Here is a 22,301-nt window from a genome sequence, read left to right as displayed (position 1 = left end):
CAAATGTTGTTTGTCGATAAGAACACGGCGCATAACGTTAAAGATATTACAAATAGTTTATACAAAATTATTATGACATCCCTATGTCTTCACGACAAATATCTTGTTTCCGTATGTTCACAGTGTGTGCTCTGATCATAACAAAAGGTTTGTCCTTGATATTACTAATAATTTATGCGTATTGCTGATGGTTGTTTATCATTCGTCTCTTTCGCTCGGGACTTTCCGACAAGCCGAAAAAGACCGAGTATTTCTCAGTAGCGAAAATAATACTTAAGTGCTCGGACTTTTACCATTAAGCACGCCTAATATTTCTCAGCGACTTCTGGTTCATTCCGGATCATTTCGGCTGTCTCTAGTTACAGTTGGGTATATAAAAGTCAGTAGCATATTTTCTTCATATTGAGAAAAACTTTCTACACGAGTGTGATACTGGATCCTAACCGCGGAAAATGAATATTGACGAATTGGGGTACAGAGATACGGACAAGGTAAGTTTTCTTTAAATACCTACCTCATAATGTTTTAATGATTGTAGACTACCTATGGTTAATATTGTTGAAGAGAACATGCGGCCTATCTATTGCATTCGTGTTATGTATAATTTAGAACTGATGACACTTCGAAAATATAATTCTTCAACAATATTCTTACGGTACCCCGACTTGAAATGCCTTTTTTTGGATTAAAATAGAATTCATAAGATAAAATAGGTTTCATGAAGCTGGGCATGCTTTTAAAAAAATTGCGTCTGCACACATGATGTGATGCGACGGATTTCAATGATAGCTAATGTTACCTAGTGCAGAGTATTGATCGATGAGGCTTCTGATGACGTCATAGTGCACAGTCATAGTCATAGTAGGTGTTGAATTGAAAAATGACTGCCTCAGTTTAATTATGCCCTCCACATTTTGACTTTAAACCTGTAAAAATTCAGGGATGAAAAGTATCTAATTTTTTTCATTCTCTCATATAAGAGATGATGAAAAAGGTCTAAAACTTTTAATGTTTTGCTCGCCATTGAAAACCTCTAATACTCATTTTTAAACTGAAAACTGTTTAAAGATCCTATATATAATGGTATATTATGAACACATGGTCGGTTTATTATTTTATGTGATTATCCTTAGTAATAAATTGCGTCTAAACGCTTCATATTTCAATGCCTAATTACCCAACAGTACATGATGCAGTGTCCTCGAACAAGAGATCATGTGACTTCATCAAATCGTGACCTTTTTATGACGTCACAATAGTGTTATTACATACGTGTCTTACGAAAATAGACATGACCGCATGCTATTAGTTATGTAATAAATCAGTGTTGCTTTCGATTAGAATGTCTTTCTGTCAAGTGTTGCCTTCATGCTAAACCTCGTCCCTACTTAAAAGGTTTCGTAAAAGTCAGTGGAATACAGAATAAGCCTCTGCAGGTAGGTCATACGTGCTGGCCAATTGCACAATGATAAAAGGCAACTACATTTTCCTTGACAAAGCTTCACCTTTAACCTTTAGTTTACTCCCTTGAGGAAAGCTACTATAGTCTTTCAAAAGGTAAATGTAGTCACTACGCTTTGTTCAACGTCATTATGGAATTGTTACGATTGGTTAGTCCGTTTTAAGAATGAGGAGATCAAGAGGGCGTGTCCTCCAAGGTACCTTAGACTGTATGTCGCAGTGTGGTAGCGTTGTAATGTCGATTTCAATTCTGCAGCACCACTAGGTAGCTTACACGAACATACAAAGTCTCCAAAAACATTTTACCAACACACTCACCTAACGAATACGGGAAGGCTGATAAATAACTAGGAGGCTGTTGAAAGAACGTGAAACAAAAATAACCCAGAGCAGTTTCCATACATTTTACCTGATTTTTCTAGAAGTGTTATTTAAATGCCCGAGGTTTGGTATAATAAGTTTTCCATCATTGTTACTAATACAAATTTCCCTATTGTAAACTTCTAATAAGTTTTACTTAAATTCTAAAGATTTTCCCTATATTTAGTTTTCCATCATCGTTACTGGAATCCCGAAGGTTTTCCCAATACTATGTTTTCTATCAGTGTTATTTGAATCCCGAAGGTTTTCCCAATACTATGTTTTCTATCAGTGTTATTTGAATCCCGAAGGTTTTCCCAATACTATGTTTTCCATCAGTGTTATTTGAATCCCGAAGGTTTTCCCAATACTATGTTTTCCATCAGTGTTATTTGAATCCCGAAGGTTTTCCCAATACTATGTTTTCCATCAGTGTTATTTGAATCCCGAAGGTTTTCCCAATACTATGTTTTCTATCAGTGTTATTTGAATCCCGAAGGTTTTCCCAATACTATGTTTTCCATCAGTGTTATTTGAATCCCGAAGGTTTTCCCAATACTATGTTTTCTATCAGTGTTATTTGAATCCCGAAGGTTTTCCCAATACTATGTTTTCTATCAGTGTTATTTTAATCCCGAAGGTTTTCCCAATACTATGTTTTCTATCAGTGTTATTTGAATCCCGAAGGTTTTCCCAATACTATGTTTTCCATCAGTGTTATTTGAATCCCGAAGGTTTTCCCAATACTATGTTTTCTATCAGTGTTATTTGAATCCCGAAGGTTTTCCCAATACTATGTTTTCTATCAGTGTTATTTGAATCCCGAAGGTTTTCCCAATACTATGTTTTCTATCAGTGTTATTTGAATCCCGAAGGTTTTCCCAATACTATGTTTTCTATCAGTGTTATTTGAATCCCGAATGTTTTCCCAATACTATGTTTTCTATCAGTGTTATTTGAATCCCGAAGGTTTTCCCAATACTATGTTTTCTATCAGTGTTATTTGAATCCCGAAGGTTTTCCCAATACTATGTTTTCTACCAGTGTTATTTGAATCCCGAAGGTTTTCCCAATACTATGTTTTCTATCAGTGTTATTTGAATCCCGAATGTTTTCCCAATACTATGTTTTCTATCATTGGTACTTAAGTTCCAAATGTTTTATCTGTACTAAGTTTCCATTGCTACTTAAACCCTAAGCTTCTCCTTCTAATACTACTGTTATCTAATCAGGACGAAGTCAAGTATTATATAAACATTTGGTTTACATTCAGCATAGTACACTAATTTCAACAAATGGTATACGAGACGCACAAACGAAAATGTGTCATACCGATAATGGTATATAGAATCTAATCGATATGGATAAGCACGAGATGTTTGCTTAAATCACCGGGCTGGCATTCTATCACGTAAGCACTTAGACTATTTCACTCAACAGAAAGAGGGTTTACGCTCCTAATTTGTATGAAATTCCTGTCTAGAGATATCTGCAATTTTGAAACTGAGACCTATAATAACGCACTTTTTCTGTATCTTATAATCTAGGACACCGAATATTAAAAATACACGTATATTCTTATGCCAAACAATGGGTGGAAAATATGCATGTACACTATCAAAGATCGTGATTATACAAAACTAGTTGTTTGCCTCTCAAAATGGAATGATTTTCACTCTTGAGTTTTAACAAAAGTTATTTTACACTGATAAATGGAAGTCAGTTCAATTCCCTTCGAATGTATCAATTCTGGTTGATAGGAAAGTCTAAGACTCGATATCAACTCATACACTGCAACTCTGGTATGTAGGCTATCCATAGAAATCAACACTCATATTTACAAACATTTTCACATATATTGTGTTTTTATCTGGTGACATGCACGCGTGAAATGTTTTGACAACCATCCATTGTGTTTTAATAAAGGGTGTTTATATACCACGTCGCCATAAACGTATTGTTTTATTGTTAAACTGGCTACATTGACTTCAGCAGGCAACTGCTGAACCTATGACATTTGCCTTGCCAATATCACCAGTGTTCAGTCCTGCTTAAAAAGGTCAGACAGATGCATGTTAGGGAACTTTCCATGAAAATTTGCATTTTATTCCTGAATATTGTGCTGTACACGAAATCGGCATTCAATAAATCACAAACTTATACCACAGATCAGACAAATGAGTAATTGCTCATCACGATGTTTAATTTCGAGATGATTTTGTCATCGGATAAAAATCTGCCCATTAAAGATAACCCTATTTTATTTCTGTTTTGTTTGGTCTTTGAAAAGGTTGTATATACATTATCAATTACTGATTTATTTCTGTACAGATGTTTTTCACGTCCACTAAAATTTTATTAGTAATTGCTGTAACTGCCAAGGCAGTTTCAGATAAATCTTCAAGATATCGACAGACGCTCGCAGGAACCGTCAATCAGCATTGCTATGAATATCATGTCTGATTGCAATGTCGCGTCTTTGCAACAAGATCATATGACAATGAAATCAATAGATGACGGGGTCAAGAAGGGTCACTCTTGTGACTTGCCTAGACACTGGCTCTCAGACATGTTAATTTTAAAATCTCAATATATAAAATCAAGACAGATCGATAAAGAGAAGTAGTTTAAGGTTTTCTGATGCGGGAAGAAATATGAGTTAATAGAGGCTATACCACGATAAAGAATTTAAGATAAACAACATAGATGGTTTGCTCAGTGTAAACGTTTTGTTATGTTATTGTTAATGTTGTATCTATATATGGATACTTCGGCTTGAAATATAACTGTTCACGAAGGAAACGGTGAAGCCATGTTAAATGTTTAAGTTATAGTAAACGTTTAGAGTTATGACTTTTCTTATTTAAGACGTTAACTATATTCTATATCGAAATTTGGTTTGATTTTGTTTTCATAACTTATAAAGTTTTCTGCGGTTTAGGTAGTTCATAACATGAATGATAGGAGTGGTTGGGGTGTTGGAAGCGTGGGATCGTGGTTTGACACGCGGTTTCCTGTTTATTGTATGAAGACATATCGAATCGACCTTACCCTTCGTGTTGTGTTGTTCTAGATGTCCCTATGTAACCTGAACCACCAAACATCTGTGATAATTAAACATATATATTCTATACGTAAACTGATCGGAGCAGTTTGACAATGTCACATTTCGATGATAAACAAGGTTGTGCATGCTTCTACATTTTCACGTATCCTTTTTATATGTTAACACATGTAAATCTTGTTTGCTAACACACTTTTAAAAAGGGATTGGCGACTTCGAGATAAGTAACGTGACCGTGACCGAGACGGCAGGTTAAACACGTTGTGATTAGTAATATTTTGTTCCAAACGTTATTTACCTATATGCATTAACACATTCTAGTTTGTCATGGCAAAAAAAAAATGTAAGCATATTCATTTGTTATCTCTAACGACTTTCTTTTGTGTGAAGTTTGAAAATAGATTCATGGATAGTTCATTCCAAGTTTAATGTATCGTTATCGATATTACGCAATCTCCTTGGAAAAAACCAAACAATGCGCAAGCCCCCAAAATAACCACAGCATTCGTAGATGATTTTATGGAAGTTGCGGACGTTTTTCTAGTGTTGTAATAGGACATAACGATTTTATATCTATTCTCTCAATTGCGCTTTTTTAAGAGGAAACGAAAGTTGTGGTCATCGTGTCATAATGCACCAACATACAGAATTCCTTTAACATGGTGACATCTTTGGATAAGTTCTGACCACTGAATTAGAAGATAGCACCGTAATCCTACGGAATCCAGAAGACTAAAGGGTCATCGTGATGCAAACAAAATAACAAGCCCCCAACATCGTTTAGGTGTCATTATCAAGTTCACCATTGGTACATCCGACTACCGTTGGTCTCATAAAGTATATTTTGATTAAACGTATTATTAACATTGAAATTGCTCAATTTTACAGAGTAAAATTTGATATAACTTATGAAAATTTATGTCGTAAAATCGATTTCACGAACAGTATTTTGTAGAGATAGTCGCTGTATCATTCTGGTTTATCACACACATCACGACATACCGCCACCCCCCCCCCCTACACACACCATCACCCACAAGCTTTGCAACAGTTTAATTCAGCAGTCCAATGTCGTAGATGTTATACGATATTGTGGTGAAAATATCAAACCATATGACATTTTTTCATGAAAAAATCTGTTTTATTTGAAGTAAACACAAAATCACTTTCCAGATATTTCTTTCATGCGTATTTTGAATTAACTATGAGGTTGTAAGACATTGGAATATATATGATACGGAAATGACAGAGGAAATGAAATGACCAGAAGCTGACCATTGTATCTGACCTTCACCTCCCTATTTATCGACCAATAAATCAATATGTCTGGAAATGGGTCGTTGGAACTTTAATGGTATGGCTAGTACAGGCATCATTATCTAGGACGTCCCCACTTCGATATCGTTAGTCTTCCCATCTTGATTTACTGATGACGATAACAAAAGTAAATGACAGTTTAGAAGATATGTCAGGTATAAAGTATAGTACAGTTAACTGCTTGTCTTTCATATACGCAGTCTAAAAGTAGCGTATTCTTTATGTTAAAATAATTTATACCATAGTAAAGCTTGTTTGTTCTTCTGCCTAGCTATATGCGGGCATAAGATATAAAATTTAAATCTAATTCAGTAATACAACTTTTATAACCCACGCTAGCTAAAAATTATGGCCGTAAGCACTGTACAGTCAAGTAATAAGATAGAAAGGAATACGCTAGGTAAAATATGTGAAATGGAAGCAAGAAAAATAAATAATTTATACCATAGTAAAGCTTGTTTATTCTTCTACCTAGCTATATGCGGGCATAAGGTAAAAAAATATCAGCTAGTTTAATAATTTAACTTTTGTGCACCACTTTCGCGCTTCTCATACAGTATCTTATATAGTACCGTCACTCGGTTAACAGCTTACATGGCACACAGTGTTATCGAGTTGCGGGTATAAGGCGAGGAGAAAAGTTGCCCATGTATAGTCACAGGTACACATTCTCGGAAGATTTTCATGTGTGTGCGTTCTGTGATTGAACTGATAATGTGTATGTAGTAAACATTCATTGTACAAAATCGTCCCCAACCATGGTTTGTAACACCTGAATTACGTTTAATCAGTGGAGATCATTTCCTGAATGCAAAGGTTGTAAAAATACAGGAACCTATAAAAATGTTATATCCTTACGTCACAACAGACTGTTGTGTACTTGATATCCTATGACCATCAAATCAAGAATGATTTCTTTGTTTCTGCCAATTTTCAAAACAACGAAAAAAATCCTTGTGTTTCATAACTTTAGAATTATCGCCTTAGATTTTTCCTTATGTTGGTATATTTTTATTTCTTTCGGTTTCCGTTTTTTTTTTTTTTTTTATATTTCCAAATTGTTTACCCTAAAACTCACTGAAGTGTAAATGAACATTCTACAATTTTAACTCATCGGTCGTCTGATGTTTGTAGATGCCGACCAGTATCATAATGTTGCTGCACGTGACGTATGTTTACCTTGTATCTTGTCTCGACCGAGATTTGTGACCATTCCATCCAAATTGTGTCAATCACTTACAGACATGTTTATCTATCTATAAGTCATATAACCTATGTATACTAGTATTCAGATGTAACACGGATTTGCTAGAATCCCCATACGTTTGCACGTGAGCACGTGACGTGTATGCATAACTATTGTCCATAGGAATAATAAGCGTCAGATTGGCGGAATCTAATTACAGACAGAAACCTTCGGTAAATAAACATCACATACACAAACAAACAAAGCACAAGGACTACTGCCAAGAATAGGAACATCTATGATTCCTGTTATTTCGCCAGTGTTGTTATAAACATTTTGACAGATAATCTAACAGATTCCAATTTTATCTTAATGTTAAAACGTGGAAATATATAAATGAAAAGTTTAGGTCATTGTGTTCTGGATAGCCCCTACATTTATGTTTTAATGTAGACTTTGGGCAGGAATTTCCAGGATGTATCTAATACAACATTTATATTAAAATTTACCTTACGTATTCACTTATGCCACGTAAAGAGGTAAAATAGATGCTGCTTTGGTACGTGACACAGATAGTTCTTCCTATTGCACATGAAACAGTGGTCGTAAACAGATATTTCGCGGTCAAAATCCAAGGTCAAGTCAGCAGAGATCTAAGGGACCCCATTTCAGTGCGCAGCACATCACCATTACACGTCGAATCTATTTTTGGATTTCGATGCCCATGCATAAAACTGACAGAGATATGCTCCGAAAGCCTTCTCAATGCTGTGCTATTTTGGTATTATCAGTCAAGGTCATACAGGTCAGCGCCCCATGTTTTGATACACAATTAAATGTCTTCCAAGGATATTACCGATCTACCTAGTGTGAAGTCCATACATGTAACATTAACATAATATTCAATGATTTATTTGTGCACTTATAAATGAGTAAAAAGACAATTAAACCAACATGCCGGCTAAACAAGTGTAGACGCGTCAAAAATAAGCCACCAAATGGCAACATATCAAATTCAACACCATTAAATTTGAAAAAAAAGTTCTACAATTGTCCAATGAGAACACCAGGAAGAAAAATACAATACAGGTAAGAAGATAAGAATAATATAGTGACGAGATAGTGATAAGATTCAGTGACGAGATGGTGATAAGATTCAGTGACGAGATAGTGATATGATTCAGTGACGAGATGGTGATAAGATTCAGTGACAAGATAGTGATAAGATTATAGTGACGAGATAGTGATAAGATAGATCATAGTGACGAGATGGTGATAAGATTCAGTGACGAGATAGTGTTAAGATTCAGTGACGAGATGGTGATAAGATTCAGTGACGAGATAGTGTTAAGATTCAGTGACGAGATGGTGATAAGATTCAGTGACGAGACGGTGATAATATTCAGTGAAGAGATGGTGATAAGATTCAGTGAAGAGATGGTGATAAGTTTCAGTGACGAGATGGTGATAAGATTCAGTGACGAGATGGTGATAAGATTCAGTGACGAGATAGTGTTAAGATTCAGTGACGAGATGGTGATAAGATTATAGTGACGAGATAGTGATAAGATTCAGTGACGAGATGGTGATAAGATTCAGTGACGAGACGGTGATAATATTCAGTGAAGAGATGGTGATAAGATTCAGTGAAGAGATGGTGATAAGATTCAGTGACGAGATGGTGATAAGATTCAGTGACGAGATGGTGATAAGATTCGGTGACGAGATGGTAATAAGATTCGGTGACGAGATGGTGATAAGATTCAGTGACGAGATGGGGATAAGATTATAGTGACGAGATGGTGATAAGATTCAGTGACGGGATAGTGATAAGATTCAGTGACGGGATGGTGATAAGATTCAGTGACGAGATAGTGATAAGATTATAGTGACGAGATGGTGATAAGATTATAGTAAATTTGGTGTAAAGATCACAGTCTGTTGTCATCCCACCGTATAAGAGATTAACATTTATGGAAAATATATTATCACTATGAAAAAAAAAGTTTCGAAATGTCTTTTTTTCTTTTGTTTTGTTTTGTTTTTTTTACTTTGCGTTAAGCATGTAATCATCTTTGTGAATTTGCTTATCAAGGAATTTGAAAAGAGTTCGTTTTTCTATATTGATTTTATTCGGATATTTATCAATATATATGTTCCAATTTTCATACAAAGCAATTTTACGCGACTTCATTCATAATTCTAGTCAGTATCGTGATTGTTCGCGCAGAACTGTCAAAGAGTCTTACAGTAATCCCCAGACTTTCTTGGCTTGGTTCTCTAATCAAATTATTCTTTTATACATCATTCAATTGAAATGCACTAGTCACTTGTTTGTCTGCCATTTTTTCTACATTTTTTTTTTGTTAGGAGAGGGTATAGCAAAATGATTTTTACCGTGATCCGTAACACCGTTTAATGTCTCCCTATTTATAAACAACCAGGTAATTGATTTAGTGCATTATCATGCAACTTCCTTGATAGTTTTCTCCTAACGTGTGGTCTAATGCAAGCTTGTACATACCAGCCATCTTGTCCGTGTGCCAAGATATGCCTTCGCCAATCAAGAATATGTGAGATAAAAACGTTTAACATTTCTTGTTAAACTCTGCCCTTTCCCGCTATTTTTCAGACGAGCATATATATGTTATTAGGTCATCCGTCCTATTGTGTTACTATCCTCATGCCAACGAAAGAGCTGTCTGGAGCTTAAGCCTTTCATTCCTTAAGAGGCTTTCTTTTCATGACGAGGTTTATATAACGTTCTTCTGTAAATGTTTTCATCTAACATGTAATGTTCCACTACAAACTCATCAATATATCATATAAAATGTGTTTCGTCCTATATCGTGAGTATTCGTTCAAAATTTTCGTGAAAGAAAAACTTGTAAGGTATGTATACCCTTAAGTCTGAACGTCAAGGCTCTTTGCTTAGATTATCGGATTCTTTGTTCGGGTTAAACACACAAGCGTCTTAAATATCCATTGAATCCTTCAGAAAGCATGTCAGCATTGTTAGTATTTGAACTGTGAGTATTGTAAATAATGCTCCGATACAATGACTGATATAAAAAGTATAGCCAGCCATATCCTATTGTTTTCAGTGATATCAATAAAAACTGAAGTAAAAAGATAAAATAACTATAAATCTGATCCCTTGAAAGTACTTTCCGATATGTAGAAGTTTTATCAATAGGAATCCATGAGGATGAGGAATAACGTTGATCTACAAGTACAACCTGTGTAACACGATGGGATCAGCCCTCCGTCACACTCTTCTTACGTTTTTGTTTTTAAATGTTGTCCTTGACTTCCGACAAAACAGGAAGTATTTGTTGGTGATATATGGTATGTCTGCCTTCAAGACAGTTTTATGCTTCTATTTATATTTCCCGTCTAAGTTCCTGCCTTATGCCATTCTGAAGGGTTCTTTCGTCTTGGTCGATAGTCATAAACACGTGATTTTGGAGGCCATTTTAAGGGTCAGCAATCCAGCACTATTTGATAAAATCTATTAGAACGCGAGTTTTACACCACACATCGATAGATATATAAATATATAAATAAACACCTTTTAATTCACTTGTGTCAAAACTGTGTCATAGTTTTGTTGATATTGTTAACATTTAGGAAAATGACATTACTCACCTTGATTGACCAAGATTTACATGGAGATAGTGGTCGATGAAGCAAAAGACGCTTATTCTTGCAGAACATCTTGTCTATTCTTCCTGACATTTCAGGTGTCTTCATTGTCAACACTTAAGCTTTGCTTAATTAATTCTGAGTTTGAAAAAAATGCTTCTGTTCATATATCGATACATTTTTTGTTGTTTAAATACAACATGTTTGCAATAATCAATGTAATCAGCCGAGTGAAACAGCATATTGCTGATGCATGGTCTCTGTATCTATGCTAAAAGTGTTGACGTCATAATTATCACGAATTCAATGTCATTTACAGTCAGTACTATACATTTTAAGTTCTGGATAATGAAATATATTGGCATTGCCCTCAAACGTATGAAATTTAATGTTTTGAAAACTGAAATCTAATTCCAAGGTCAATTGATTAAATTCTGTCTATGTTTCGTATCTCCGTGTTTCTACATTTCCCCCCAGTCCAGTTATTTTTCAGATACAATGTACATGTCAAGTTACCTTATAATGTCTTCATAAAGAAGCAAACCAATGACCCGACATTATCCTTTGTGATTAATTTGTATCAGAATATTTCAATTAAATTAATACATTGATTTTTTTCAAAGCTAGTTTAGTTTGTCTTGTTGGATTATTTGTCTATAACGGAACCGATTTTTTTCTGTCTTCGTCATTGTTGTAACGACTTGTTAAAATCTACCGTTTAGGGATAAAACCATATAAAGAATATGCATATGTTGATGTAATACAAGAAAAAAAAGTTAAATGCTAAATGGCATTAGAGAAATATCGCTAAGATTTTATCATAGTTAAACAATTTGTTGGCTAGGTATATCACCCCTAAAACATCCAGATTCATTATGTAGTAGCTGGTGGCTATCTCGGTGAACAACATATGGGAGGTCTGTCGAAATCTAAACCATCAAAGGTGGAGAGTGCAAAACCACTCTACTCGAATCTCCGTCTAGAGTTACGTAAGCCAACGCGTTACCGACAGCGCTATCAGCTGTTAAAAAAACCTTGTCGTTTATTTTAAAAAAAAAACCGCAGTAGGGATGCCACTCAATCCTGCTTCACTCATGCTTTGAACTCATGAACAGGAAGTGTTCAGTACTTTTCCATGGCGATGTGGGTCATCACCAGTGACACACAATGAAGACATACTTTATACGAAATCAATCATCCGTCAAACTAATGACGTTTACGCAATGTCGAATACGGAGTCTAAATGTTATATAATCTCCATTAGGATTTAACCTGTAATGTTTCCAATGATTACTCTCGTTACCAAAAAGACAGACATTGTTGCACATTTTGTTTTTTTAGCAACATGAATTAAACATTTATCTGCATGTCTTATTAAAGAATGGTATTTGTGATCCTATGATGGAGTTAATCAAACAAATTAAATGTTGGATCAACTGTGCGTCTGACAAACTCACTAATTATAAATAATTTTACAAACTAATTTTACTCCTGAACTTATTGTATTACTGTGGTTTTCTGGATTTCATTAAATTATTATAAACGAAAGTTGTCACCCGGCAAATTTTCGTTCTACACTGATTCAAATTTCCTGTATAAACCCATTTTATGCTGTGTATATAAACCCATTTTATGCTGTGTATATTCAGTGGAAGTCATTAATTGATTATTGGTAATTATTAAATCATGTGAACTGTGCCCCCCCCCCAACCCCACAAACCCCACCCCATCCCCCAATCTAGAATGTAATATTTCTTTCGATCAATTTTCATTTGTCCTCATACGCCTCATAAGTTTGAAAATTCTGACCCCTTAACATCAGTGACGAGTCCTAGAAGGATCAAAGAGTTGTATGGTGCAGCTTAATTCAATACTTTGCTCTACAGTATCTAAGCAGGTATGAAGGCTGCTATACACATGTGTGTTTCTGTACAATCAGACCTTTCTTACAGGTCAATATGACCACGTCTGTTTGTTTAAACTGGCAATGTTAGTACACTCATTCTTTTCTTTCCTGAATGAACTTTCCTCATTCATTTCGTCAGGTTATGTTTACATGATAAGAGTTTTCACATATCAATCGGTTTACTTCCATCTTAAGGCCATACTATAAATTAGGGATACGACATAGCCGGATGTGGTTACGCACAAATATCATTATCTCTTCTATCAATTAAGACTTTTATCAATGACCAGGTCACATAAGTAGATGACAAAACACGTACAAACATTTATGTTATGTTTTGTTATTTTCATGACCCGAGTTATTTTTCACTTTATCAGCTAAACAAACAGCCTTAAGTCTGTAAAAAGATGTTCTCATCGTATACATCTTGCTAATAATTTCAGTGTATGAAAAACAAAAAATGAATACAAGTTCATTAGAAATTTCTTTTGTGACTGCGAGGAAAGTTGACAATGTTGTTCCGGAGAACTTAAGCGACTAACACAGACTGTACTTTTATACTTAGTATAAGAGAGGTCATGTGGTTTTAAAGACAAAAATTTAGGGTTAGAGATTATGTTTACACTGTTGTAAGTTGGACGATGGCCTATTTAAGTTGTTTGTGACATTGATTGTGTGAAAGGTCTTTGATAACAGGTATTAGTATCCCACGCGATGTTTTGTACCTAAATAGTTGAAGTGGGTCAGCAAGCGTTTTGGAACTCGGTTAAGCCTATCCTAGTCAGGAATATAGACAAAAACAGTCCTTGGATTTTTACTCTCTGGAAGTGTTTACAATATTTATCGGGTTAAAATACTGATATGTTTGGAATGTTGCGATAACGCGATAATAAGTCACTCATAGTTTACATTCAATTATCAATAATTTGTTGCTTAAACCCTTTATATGTTAAGCTGTATACAATTTGGGGAAACAGAACATTGGAATTTAAGACAGCAGCGATAAGTATTAAGGGCATATTAAGTTTGCCAATATTTTTGTTTTTCATTGATTTGATTCTGAGTGACAAAAAGGTGATATTATTAATATTTTGAGCCTTCATAGCAAACGGTCATTATCAAATGCGACTAGCAATTAACAATAAACAACAATATGACATATTCTTTGATTTAATGTTTCCCTTTTATTGCATGTAATCCATTTTAAAGGATAATGTTTTCATGGTTTTAAAGCCTCATGCTTAATGCCCATTATAATCGTAAAGAAATAAAATCCCGTATCATACTACAAGATGTGTTATTGTTCGCTGTAATGCCAAAAGGGCAAAATAGTGGACGTAAAACCCATTAAATAAAGAAATGCCAGATGTGGAACAATTCATACCGGCTCCTTAAAATGATTTTCCATACTGTGTAAAAATGATATTTAATCAATATATTTTAACGGTAGATAAATAGTAGTGAAACATAGTTGAATTGGTTTTGAATTCCGAGACATCTATAATTAAGAGAACGACAGGGAAATTACTTTTGATAAGTACACGGAGTCGTGATGGATGTTGTGATGCTGTAACAGAGACTGAAAAGTCCTCGTCTTTACGTGATGTATTATCCTATAAATCTCCTTGTGTAAACATCGACTCATTTCGGTCCCTCTTCAATTTTCCGCTGTAAAAGAAAGTAAAACTAATTCAAATTTCTTACAAAAAAAAAAAAAAAAAAATCAATCTTCATTCGGGTATTGTCAACTTACTTACAATTTTTCTATCAAGAGACAAGTTTCAAGAAGCATCCCTAAGTTAGATTTTTTTGCTAAATATGTTTCAGTATTTAATGAATCCTTGGATTAAGCCCAAAGTGACAGTGTACAAACCCTGTATTATAAGAAATTAAGGATGCTTGTAGCCCGATCAAAGATAAATTAAGCATAACTCGCCGGACATTATCGTGTCGCTCCCGTTTTAGCTCAATTCATTCATTAAAGTTTAGTACGGACTTAACGGACCGGTAACAACATTTTCCGACAATTCTTTATACTCTTCGCGTTCGGAATTGCAACATTCCTAGACACTTCACTGAGTTTAACGTCTGTAGCAAATCTACTGATTTATTTCTACTTGTATATATAATGACAAATGTTTCAGGATCATCTGAACATCTCAAGATCGTGTTTTATACAATATCAGTGATTTCGAAATACTAACAAATTGGCCTTCCATTATATAATTGCATACAGACACTATGTAAATGAAGCATGAACGAGATATGCATGACTGTATCCGACTGTGAGTGGTGTACTTAAAACCCAATAAAAGCCCTTCATTCCAAATATATTTCACTTTACTGTTTGCTTCATCAACGATATCAACCATACATATAAACGTCAGTTTGGAGTCGCTATGTCATAAATCACTACATATGTTTACGTTGAGGTTAGTGACAACAAACCACTAGATATGATAACGAGAACCTTGGGGACAGTGACAACAAACCACTAGATATGTTAACGAGAACCTTGGGGACAGTGATAACAAACCACTACATATATAAACCACTACATATGTTAACGAGAACATTTGGACAGTGACAATAAACCACTAGATATGTTAACGAGAACCTTGGGGCAGTGACAACAAACCACTACATAAGTTAACGAGAACCTTGGGGCAGTGACAACAAACAACTAAATAAGTTAACAAGAACCTTTGGACAGTGACAACAAACCACTAGATATGTTAACGAGAACCTTGGGGACGGTGACAACAAACCACTAGATATTTTAACGAGAACCTTGTTGACAGTGACAACAAACAACTAGATATGTTAACGAGAACCTTTGGGGCAGTGACAACAAACTACTAGATATGTTAACAAGAACCTTTGGACAGTGGCAACAAACCACTAGATATGATAACGAGAACCTTGGGGACAGTGACAACAAACCACTAGATATGTTAACGAGAACCTTGGGGACAGTGATAACAAACTACTACATATATAAACCACTACATATGTTAACGAGAACATTTGGACAGTGACAATAAACCACTAGATATGTTAACGAGAACCTTGTTGACAGTGACAACAAACAACTAGATATGTTAACGAGAACCTTGGGGCAGTGACAACAAACCGCTAGATATGTTAACGAGAACCTTGGGGCAGTGACAACAAACCACTTGATATGTTAACGAGAACCTTGGGGGCAGTGACAACAAACCACTAGATATGTTAACGAGAACCTTGGGACAGTGACAACAAACCACTAGATATGTTAACGAGAACCGTGGGGACAGTGACAACAAACCACTAAATATATTAACAAGAACCTTTGAACAGCGACAACAAACTACTAGATATGTTTACAAGAACCTTTGGACAGTGACAACAAAACACTAGATATGTTAACAAGAACCTTGGGGACAGTGGCAACAAACCACTAAATATGTTAACGAGAACCTTGGGGACGGTGACAACAAGCCACTAGATATGTTAACGAGAACTTTTCGACAGTGACAACAAACCACTAGATATGTTAACGGGAACCTTGGGGATATTGACAACAAACAGCTAGATATATAAACGAGGATCTTGGGGCAGTGATATCAAACCACTACATATATAAACCACTAGATATGTTAACGAGAACATTTGGACAGTGACAATAAACCACTAGATATGTTAACAAGAACCTTGGGGCAGTGACAACAAACCACTAGATATGTTAACGAGAACCTTGGGATAGTGACAACAAACCACTTGATATGTTAACGAGAACTTCGGTGGAGTGACAACAAACCACTCTAAATATACACGAAAACAATGGGAACAGTTACTACAAATCATGTGATATTTAAATGAGAACCTTCGAGCAATGACAACAATCCGTTTGATATGTTTACGAGAGCCTTTGGGGCAGAGAAACATCGCAATATTTGATTTTCGAGATAAATTCAATTGTACCTCTATAATCCTTGGCCAATGGAGTACCGATCGATTGCTAAATACAATTTGTAAAGGCATGCTTGGCGGTCAGAGGTGATCATAACTAGAGGTTATATACCGACCAGAAGGTGACCATTTGGAACTTTAATCACCTAGAATGCTGAGAATGCTATTCACCATTTCTATTCTGTTCCAAATTAAAGCTACGGAAACCTTCACACTGTATGGTTACAATAATCTGATAACGTCATATAGGTAAAGTTTGAATGGAACATTTAATGTTTAATTCAATTGACTAATACCTATATTTAATTACATAGTAAAATTTTCCACAAAAAAAATATTTACTACTTCAAAATGTATACACGTATATGGAATTACAACACAAGATATATCTTATCCGAAGCTGTTGTCTTTATATTATAAAAATAACAATGATCAAGTATCACACCTCAGACATGAGTTTAAACTGAATTTTAAAAAAATAATCCAACCTTAAGTACGAGTAACGGAGAGAAATCCCACTTGTGTCTAGTTTATTGGTACTATTTGTCAGCTACATAATTCGATTGAATGTATTGTTGTACAATGGAGGTTTATAACAGTAAATAAACATGTCAATGATATCATAATTCAAACTCAAATAAACAAGACAATTGTGAACATATGATCAATGGAGATACAAAGGGAACTACAACGTAAGTTGTGAACGGGGACGGGTAGACGTCTCCTGTTTTGTAAATCACATCTGCAATGTTATATGTAAGTAAATCCATGTCATGGCAAAATTGGAGTTCATTTGATTGGTTCCAGGAGAAAAACAACGATGATTACAATGGTGTGACATCCAACTTCAAAGTCACTATCATATACCATTATCCCAACTGAAGATTCGTTTGCTATTCCTTAAAAGATACATCTAGTCTTTCCGTATTGTCCACAAACTGTCGCACGCACATGGAACCTGCAATTTTGCCATGACAGGGGTGCAGAGTGCGAAAGTGATTGCAACAGGAGTATTGCGGAGGCGAAATACACAAAGAGATCTCCCGGATAATATTGGCCAAGTCTATGTAAAAATAACGGACACATTAAATGAAGTTTGCCATATCCTGCATGCCCCGTGTTAATTCAGTCGGATAATAACACGGTTCAGAATATACACATGTACGTTGTTCTAAAATTTCCATACCTTTATGACCTGGAATTACTGTTACAACATGTTCCTTTGCTGACACTTTGTGTGTTCTCAGGAACACCACTTTGTCACGTGATTTCCTATCTCGGCGTTGTAAGGTTATCCGACAGTTGGCGACATCAAGCCCGAAAAAAGTGATGCATTTTGTCAGAAATAGTACTATCTAGAAATTGAATACTAACAAGAAATGAAAACAAAGTAATCATGCTTATCATTCTTATTTTAGTGAAAAAAGTAATCTGTTATATCAGTTGTCGGATAAGAACACCCGTGTCCTCCATAAAATATCGTATGTGTTGAAAATGTGAGGCTTTTTTCAGTTCAGTTGTAATTATTCATTATGCTATCTAAATACCAAATGATTGAATATGCAAGATATGAAATTACATTTAAAACAATATCTGACTTCTAAGTGGGTTTTTTTTTTTTTTTTTTTTTTCTTGTTGAAAGAAAAGAAGAAATTATCAATGACAAAATATATATCGGGTAACTACTTAATGAAAAAATTCTGAAACATAACACATGAAATCACAATGTATTTAAAAGTTGTGGATTCTGAACATAAGGCACCTCTCGGTCTATAAGTTGATATTTATTTCAGCAAATTAGGATTTTTTTACCGTCATCTTCCTGGTTTCTAACCGTCTATGTCGCTATTATCAATAGTGAGTCCGAGAAGGCTACAGTTTATTTTAGTCTAATTCATTGTACTGCCATATATTTTTTAAAACCAATTAAGAATTTGTTTTCATAGGTGTCAATGGTTAGAATCCCTGAGTGATATGCTATATTTGATTAACAGTGTATTTTAATAAAATATACAAATTTAATGATATCAGTGAATGATGAGTGAATGCTGAAAAAGGAGACGTTTCTCAAACTACATATAATTTTTGGAAACTTGTCAATGTCATTTACTGAAGATAATACATCTAGGGTAGGAAAACAATTACAAGGATAGATCAATAACTGGGTTGAAATTGACTTCAGAAAATTACACTGTATTGGTATCAATTAAGTTCTAGATTAATTGATAAAGCTACGGCAACGAAAGGCATGTATAATGGTCAAGATTTGAAGTAAACATTGTCTATTCTTCATAGATCTACACGCGTATTAGGCTGTTTATCAGAAATCATTGTTCTCATGTGGGTCTAATAGGTTACCTTTACACATGTGTAGCACAGCTGCCTGTTCACCACTTTCATCTTCACCACTGTGACCTTTCTTTCTTACTCTTTTGGACGAGGTGCTACGAGACCAGAATCTATCCTATTGGCATCTTCGTAATGTCAAACTTAAATCGATTTCTTTGCGCCAAGGAAATGGCTATAAGGCTAATGTTGGACTAGTCAATCAGATGTTATATATTTGCCTGTTTTAATTTGATTTGATAGAGTCCTAGGCTGACAATTGATAATTTACTGTTTTGAACTTTAAACAATGTATAGGGGCAGGGGTTGTCTCTTTGTTTGTTTAACCTAAATATCCGTTTTTTACGTCTGTCTTGTGAATACCGTTGACCCTGGGAGTGGAAAATTACCGAGGAGCCACGATAGGCCTTCATTGTGTGTGTGCCGAGTGTCTCACACTGCCGGTTGAACTAACGGTGAACAGATCGTAGTTAAAATTCTAACAAAGAAACTGGCTTTTGCACGCTGCATATGAGAGCCTTAAATCGGACGCATAGTACATGTTTTAGTATTAGCATTTGTCTTCAAGGCTACTAAAGGGCGGTATATCGGTACCATTGCAGACATGTGAGTAAATCTTATTATTTTCATGTTCACATATGGAAGAGCTCCGGCCTCGATTTCATATCGATTTCTTTATTTTACATTATTTACTTGACGTTATTACCAAACCTGGACAAACTTTTCGCGCCATATATGGGAAGCCTTGTGTAACATACTGCCAGTTCGACTTAACGTGTCTGTATTCACTTTACTTATTATATAGAAAATCATTTTATTACTTTTAGCTCGCAGAAATAAATTATGTTGATTTTCGGTATTGTTGAAATTTCGTATGCTGCCAAACATTTTTCAATGTTTTTTGTTGAAGAAACCGTCTGATCAATTTAAATAGCATGACAATTCACAAATTCACTGACACACATTGACATCCATAGAAGAAAAGGTACTGGATATATCTAGTAGATCATGTCTGTTTCAATTTCATTTAGAAATGTTGTGAAACATGCATTGCAAATTTGAAGTCAGTAATGACAAACATTTTTATGGAAACATGTACGTGTACTGTTTGTTTGAAGATATTTTCTTCTTTATCATTTAAGATAAACGTATTTCCTTCATTGTCTGTTTTTATTATTTTCTTCCGGTAGGATTTCGCCATATGTTCGAAATAAAATACACGGACTTTTTAAACCTGTTGATTAACATTTTAAAACATATGTTGTCTATTTACATGTATATTATATAATATTACTTCCTTGAAAACTTAGACAAATTTTGTATTCAATTTCGAGTTTCCTGGAACACTGAACAAGGTCAGATTCGGTTATTGCATTAACAACTAAAAGTCTTAATTACTAGATATCATGTAAATATATCCACTGAGCTTGATGTTACACGAGTTCATATCCTAACAGATAGTCCATATGAACATTTGTTTGTACCAATACGTATAAGGAGTGAGACAAACTTGACAATTGTTTTGTTATTTTTATTTTAGTTACAAAGCACTACCTCTAATTTGTTCACAATAAGCAAATATTGCATTTTGTAGCTAACATGGAGTTCCGAGCGTGTTATCAATATTTTGTGATAAAAACCTTTTTCATAGTATCAGCATACGTTATCATATTATTTTGCCTTTTGTTATATTACTTCGAGGAAAATCAGCTTACTCGTCCAACCATCCAATTAATTTTTAAGAATTAAAAGTGGTTTTAAATCAATCTATTGATGATAAAGCGACTTTACTAACTTCCAAGTTTTACAAATGTTTATCAGGAGAGATACAGGGCTTTGAAAATGAGGAGTACCTGCCCCTTACTTATGTTACCTTGAAGGCGCCATGCTTGATTATCATGTCAAACACTTGACATAACCAGACAGTATTACACTAAATACACCATACTCATTGTAACTGTTTTGAAATCTAGCGCCGAAATAACCATATTTGTAAAACTAAAACTGAAATTTTCGTTTTATTTAAAAAAAAAATGATTACATTTGAATTTTAAAATTTTATTCCACTCACTGAATGAAATTGCTACAAATAGATTTGACATATATGTGTCATTTATCCCTGGACAAGAGTAGATACATATTAAAATCAAAATGAAAAGCTAAATAACTTTCAATGCCTCCATATTTCTTAAATCATTTATTCAAACCAACAATAAAAATTGTTCTTCAGATATAGTCACAAAATATTCGAGTTAACAGTAGAGGCCCAGTTTTAATTCACGTTTTCTGAAAAAAAAAATCTGAAATCGGTTTAAAGCCCTGAGGCTCAGTTACATCAAACTCAGTGAGCTTTGTCATACTTTCAGGTATAATTCAAACTTAGATATAATGCATTATCAATGCATAAGTTGATATCAATTTACTCAGACTTGAATAACTCTAACAGATACACAATATGAATTCAGTATCATTGTGGTGAATTCTTCCTTGCTAAAGTTTCCGTAAAAAGTAGCGGCTGTTTGCACAGGTAAGCTGATGAAGGCCCATACAGAAAGATCTAGGCTAAAAGGACTTTGTGTAATTTTGTGTTATCTCACCACGTGTTTATTTAAAAAAAAACACACACACCATGTAATCACTGAAGCTTTTGAATGAAATTCTAGCAAACTGGTATGTAATTGACACATTTTATACTTTGTATTGGTACATCTGTACGTAAAAGTCACGTACAAAATATTTAATTTATAGAATACGCAATGTACCATCGAAACAAAAGTTATTTAATATTTGTTAACTGTTGTATTCAATAGCTCAAATTAATTGTTTTATTATTATTATATGTTTTGATATCATTATTTCTTACTTAAGATTTTTTCATCGTAAAACAAATATCAAATATTAAATAGACCTGCTTAAGTGATATCTATCAGTCTAAAGACAATTAAAACAATGAACACTTTATAGCATATTACCTTTCACATTTCAACATTGCGAGAAAGAAAATCAACAGGAGGAGATAGATTTAATTTTGTGGTCAAAATGGATGAAACTGATAAAATATATGT

General features: G+C 34.5%; 1 protein-coding gene across 2 annotated transcripts in view; it reads left to right on the top strand.

The window, feature by feature from the left end:
* The first annotated feature begins 302 nt into the window (after window positions 1-302).
* The window catches only part of LOC132546164 (sodium- and chloride-dependent glycine transporter 2-like), a 42,242-nt gene continuing 20,243 nt past the window's right edge, over window positions 303-22,301 (top strand). The window contains exon 1 of one of the 2 annotated variants that reach the window (XM_060209871.1): window positions 303-491. In XM_060209871.1, the coding sequence (XP_060065854.1) occupies window positions 453-491 (39 nt within the window). In that variant the 5' untranslated portion in view covers window positions 303-452. Of the gene's footprint in view, window positions 492-19,716; window positions 19,843-22,301 lie in introns of those variants that run through there. The other variant, XM_060209872.1, reaches the window with a different exon arrangement.

This window comes from Ylistrum balloti, unplaced genomic scaffold, assembly GCF_031769215.1.
Source record: "Ylistrum balloti isolate Yb309-2 unplaced genomic scaffold, AGI_CSIRO_Ybal_v1 Utg369876, whole genome shotgun sequence".
NCBI classification, from domain to species: Eukaryota; Metazoa; Mollusca; class Bivalvia; order Pectinida; family Pectinidae; genus Ylistrum; species Ylistrum balloti.
Note: the sequence above shows the minus strand (reverse complement) of the source record. Positions and strands in the feature narration are given on the sequence as shown.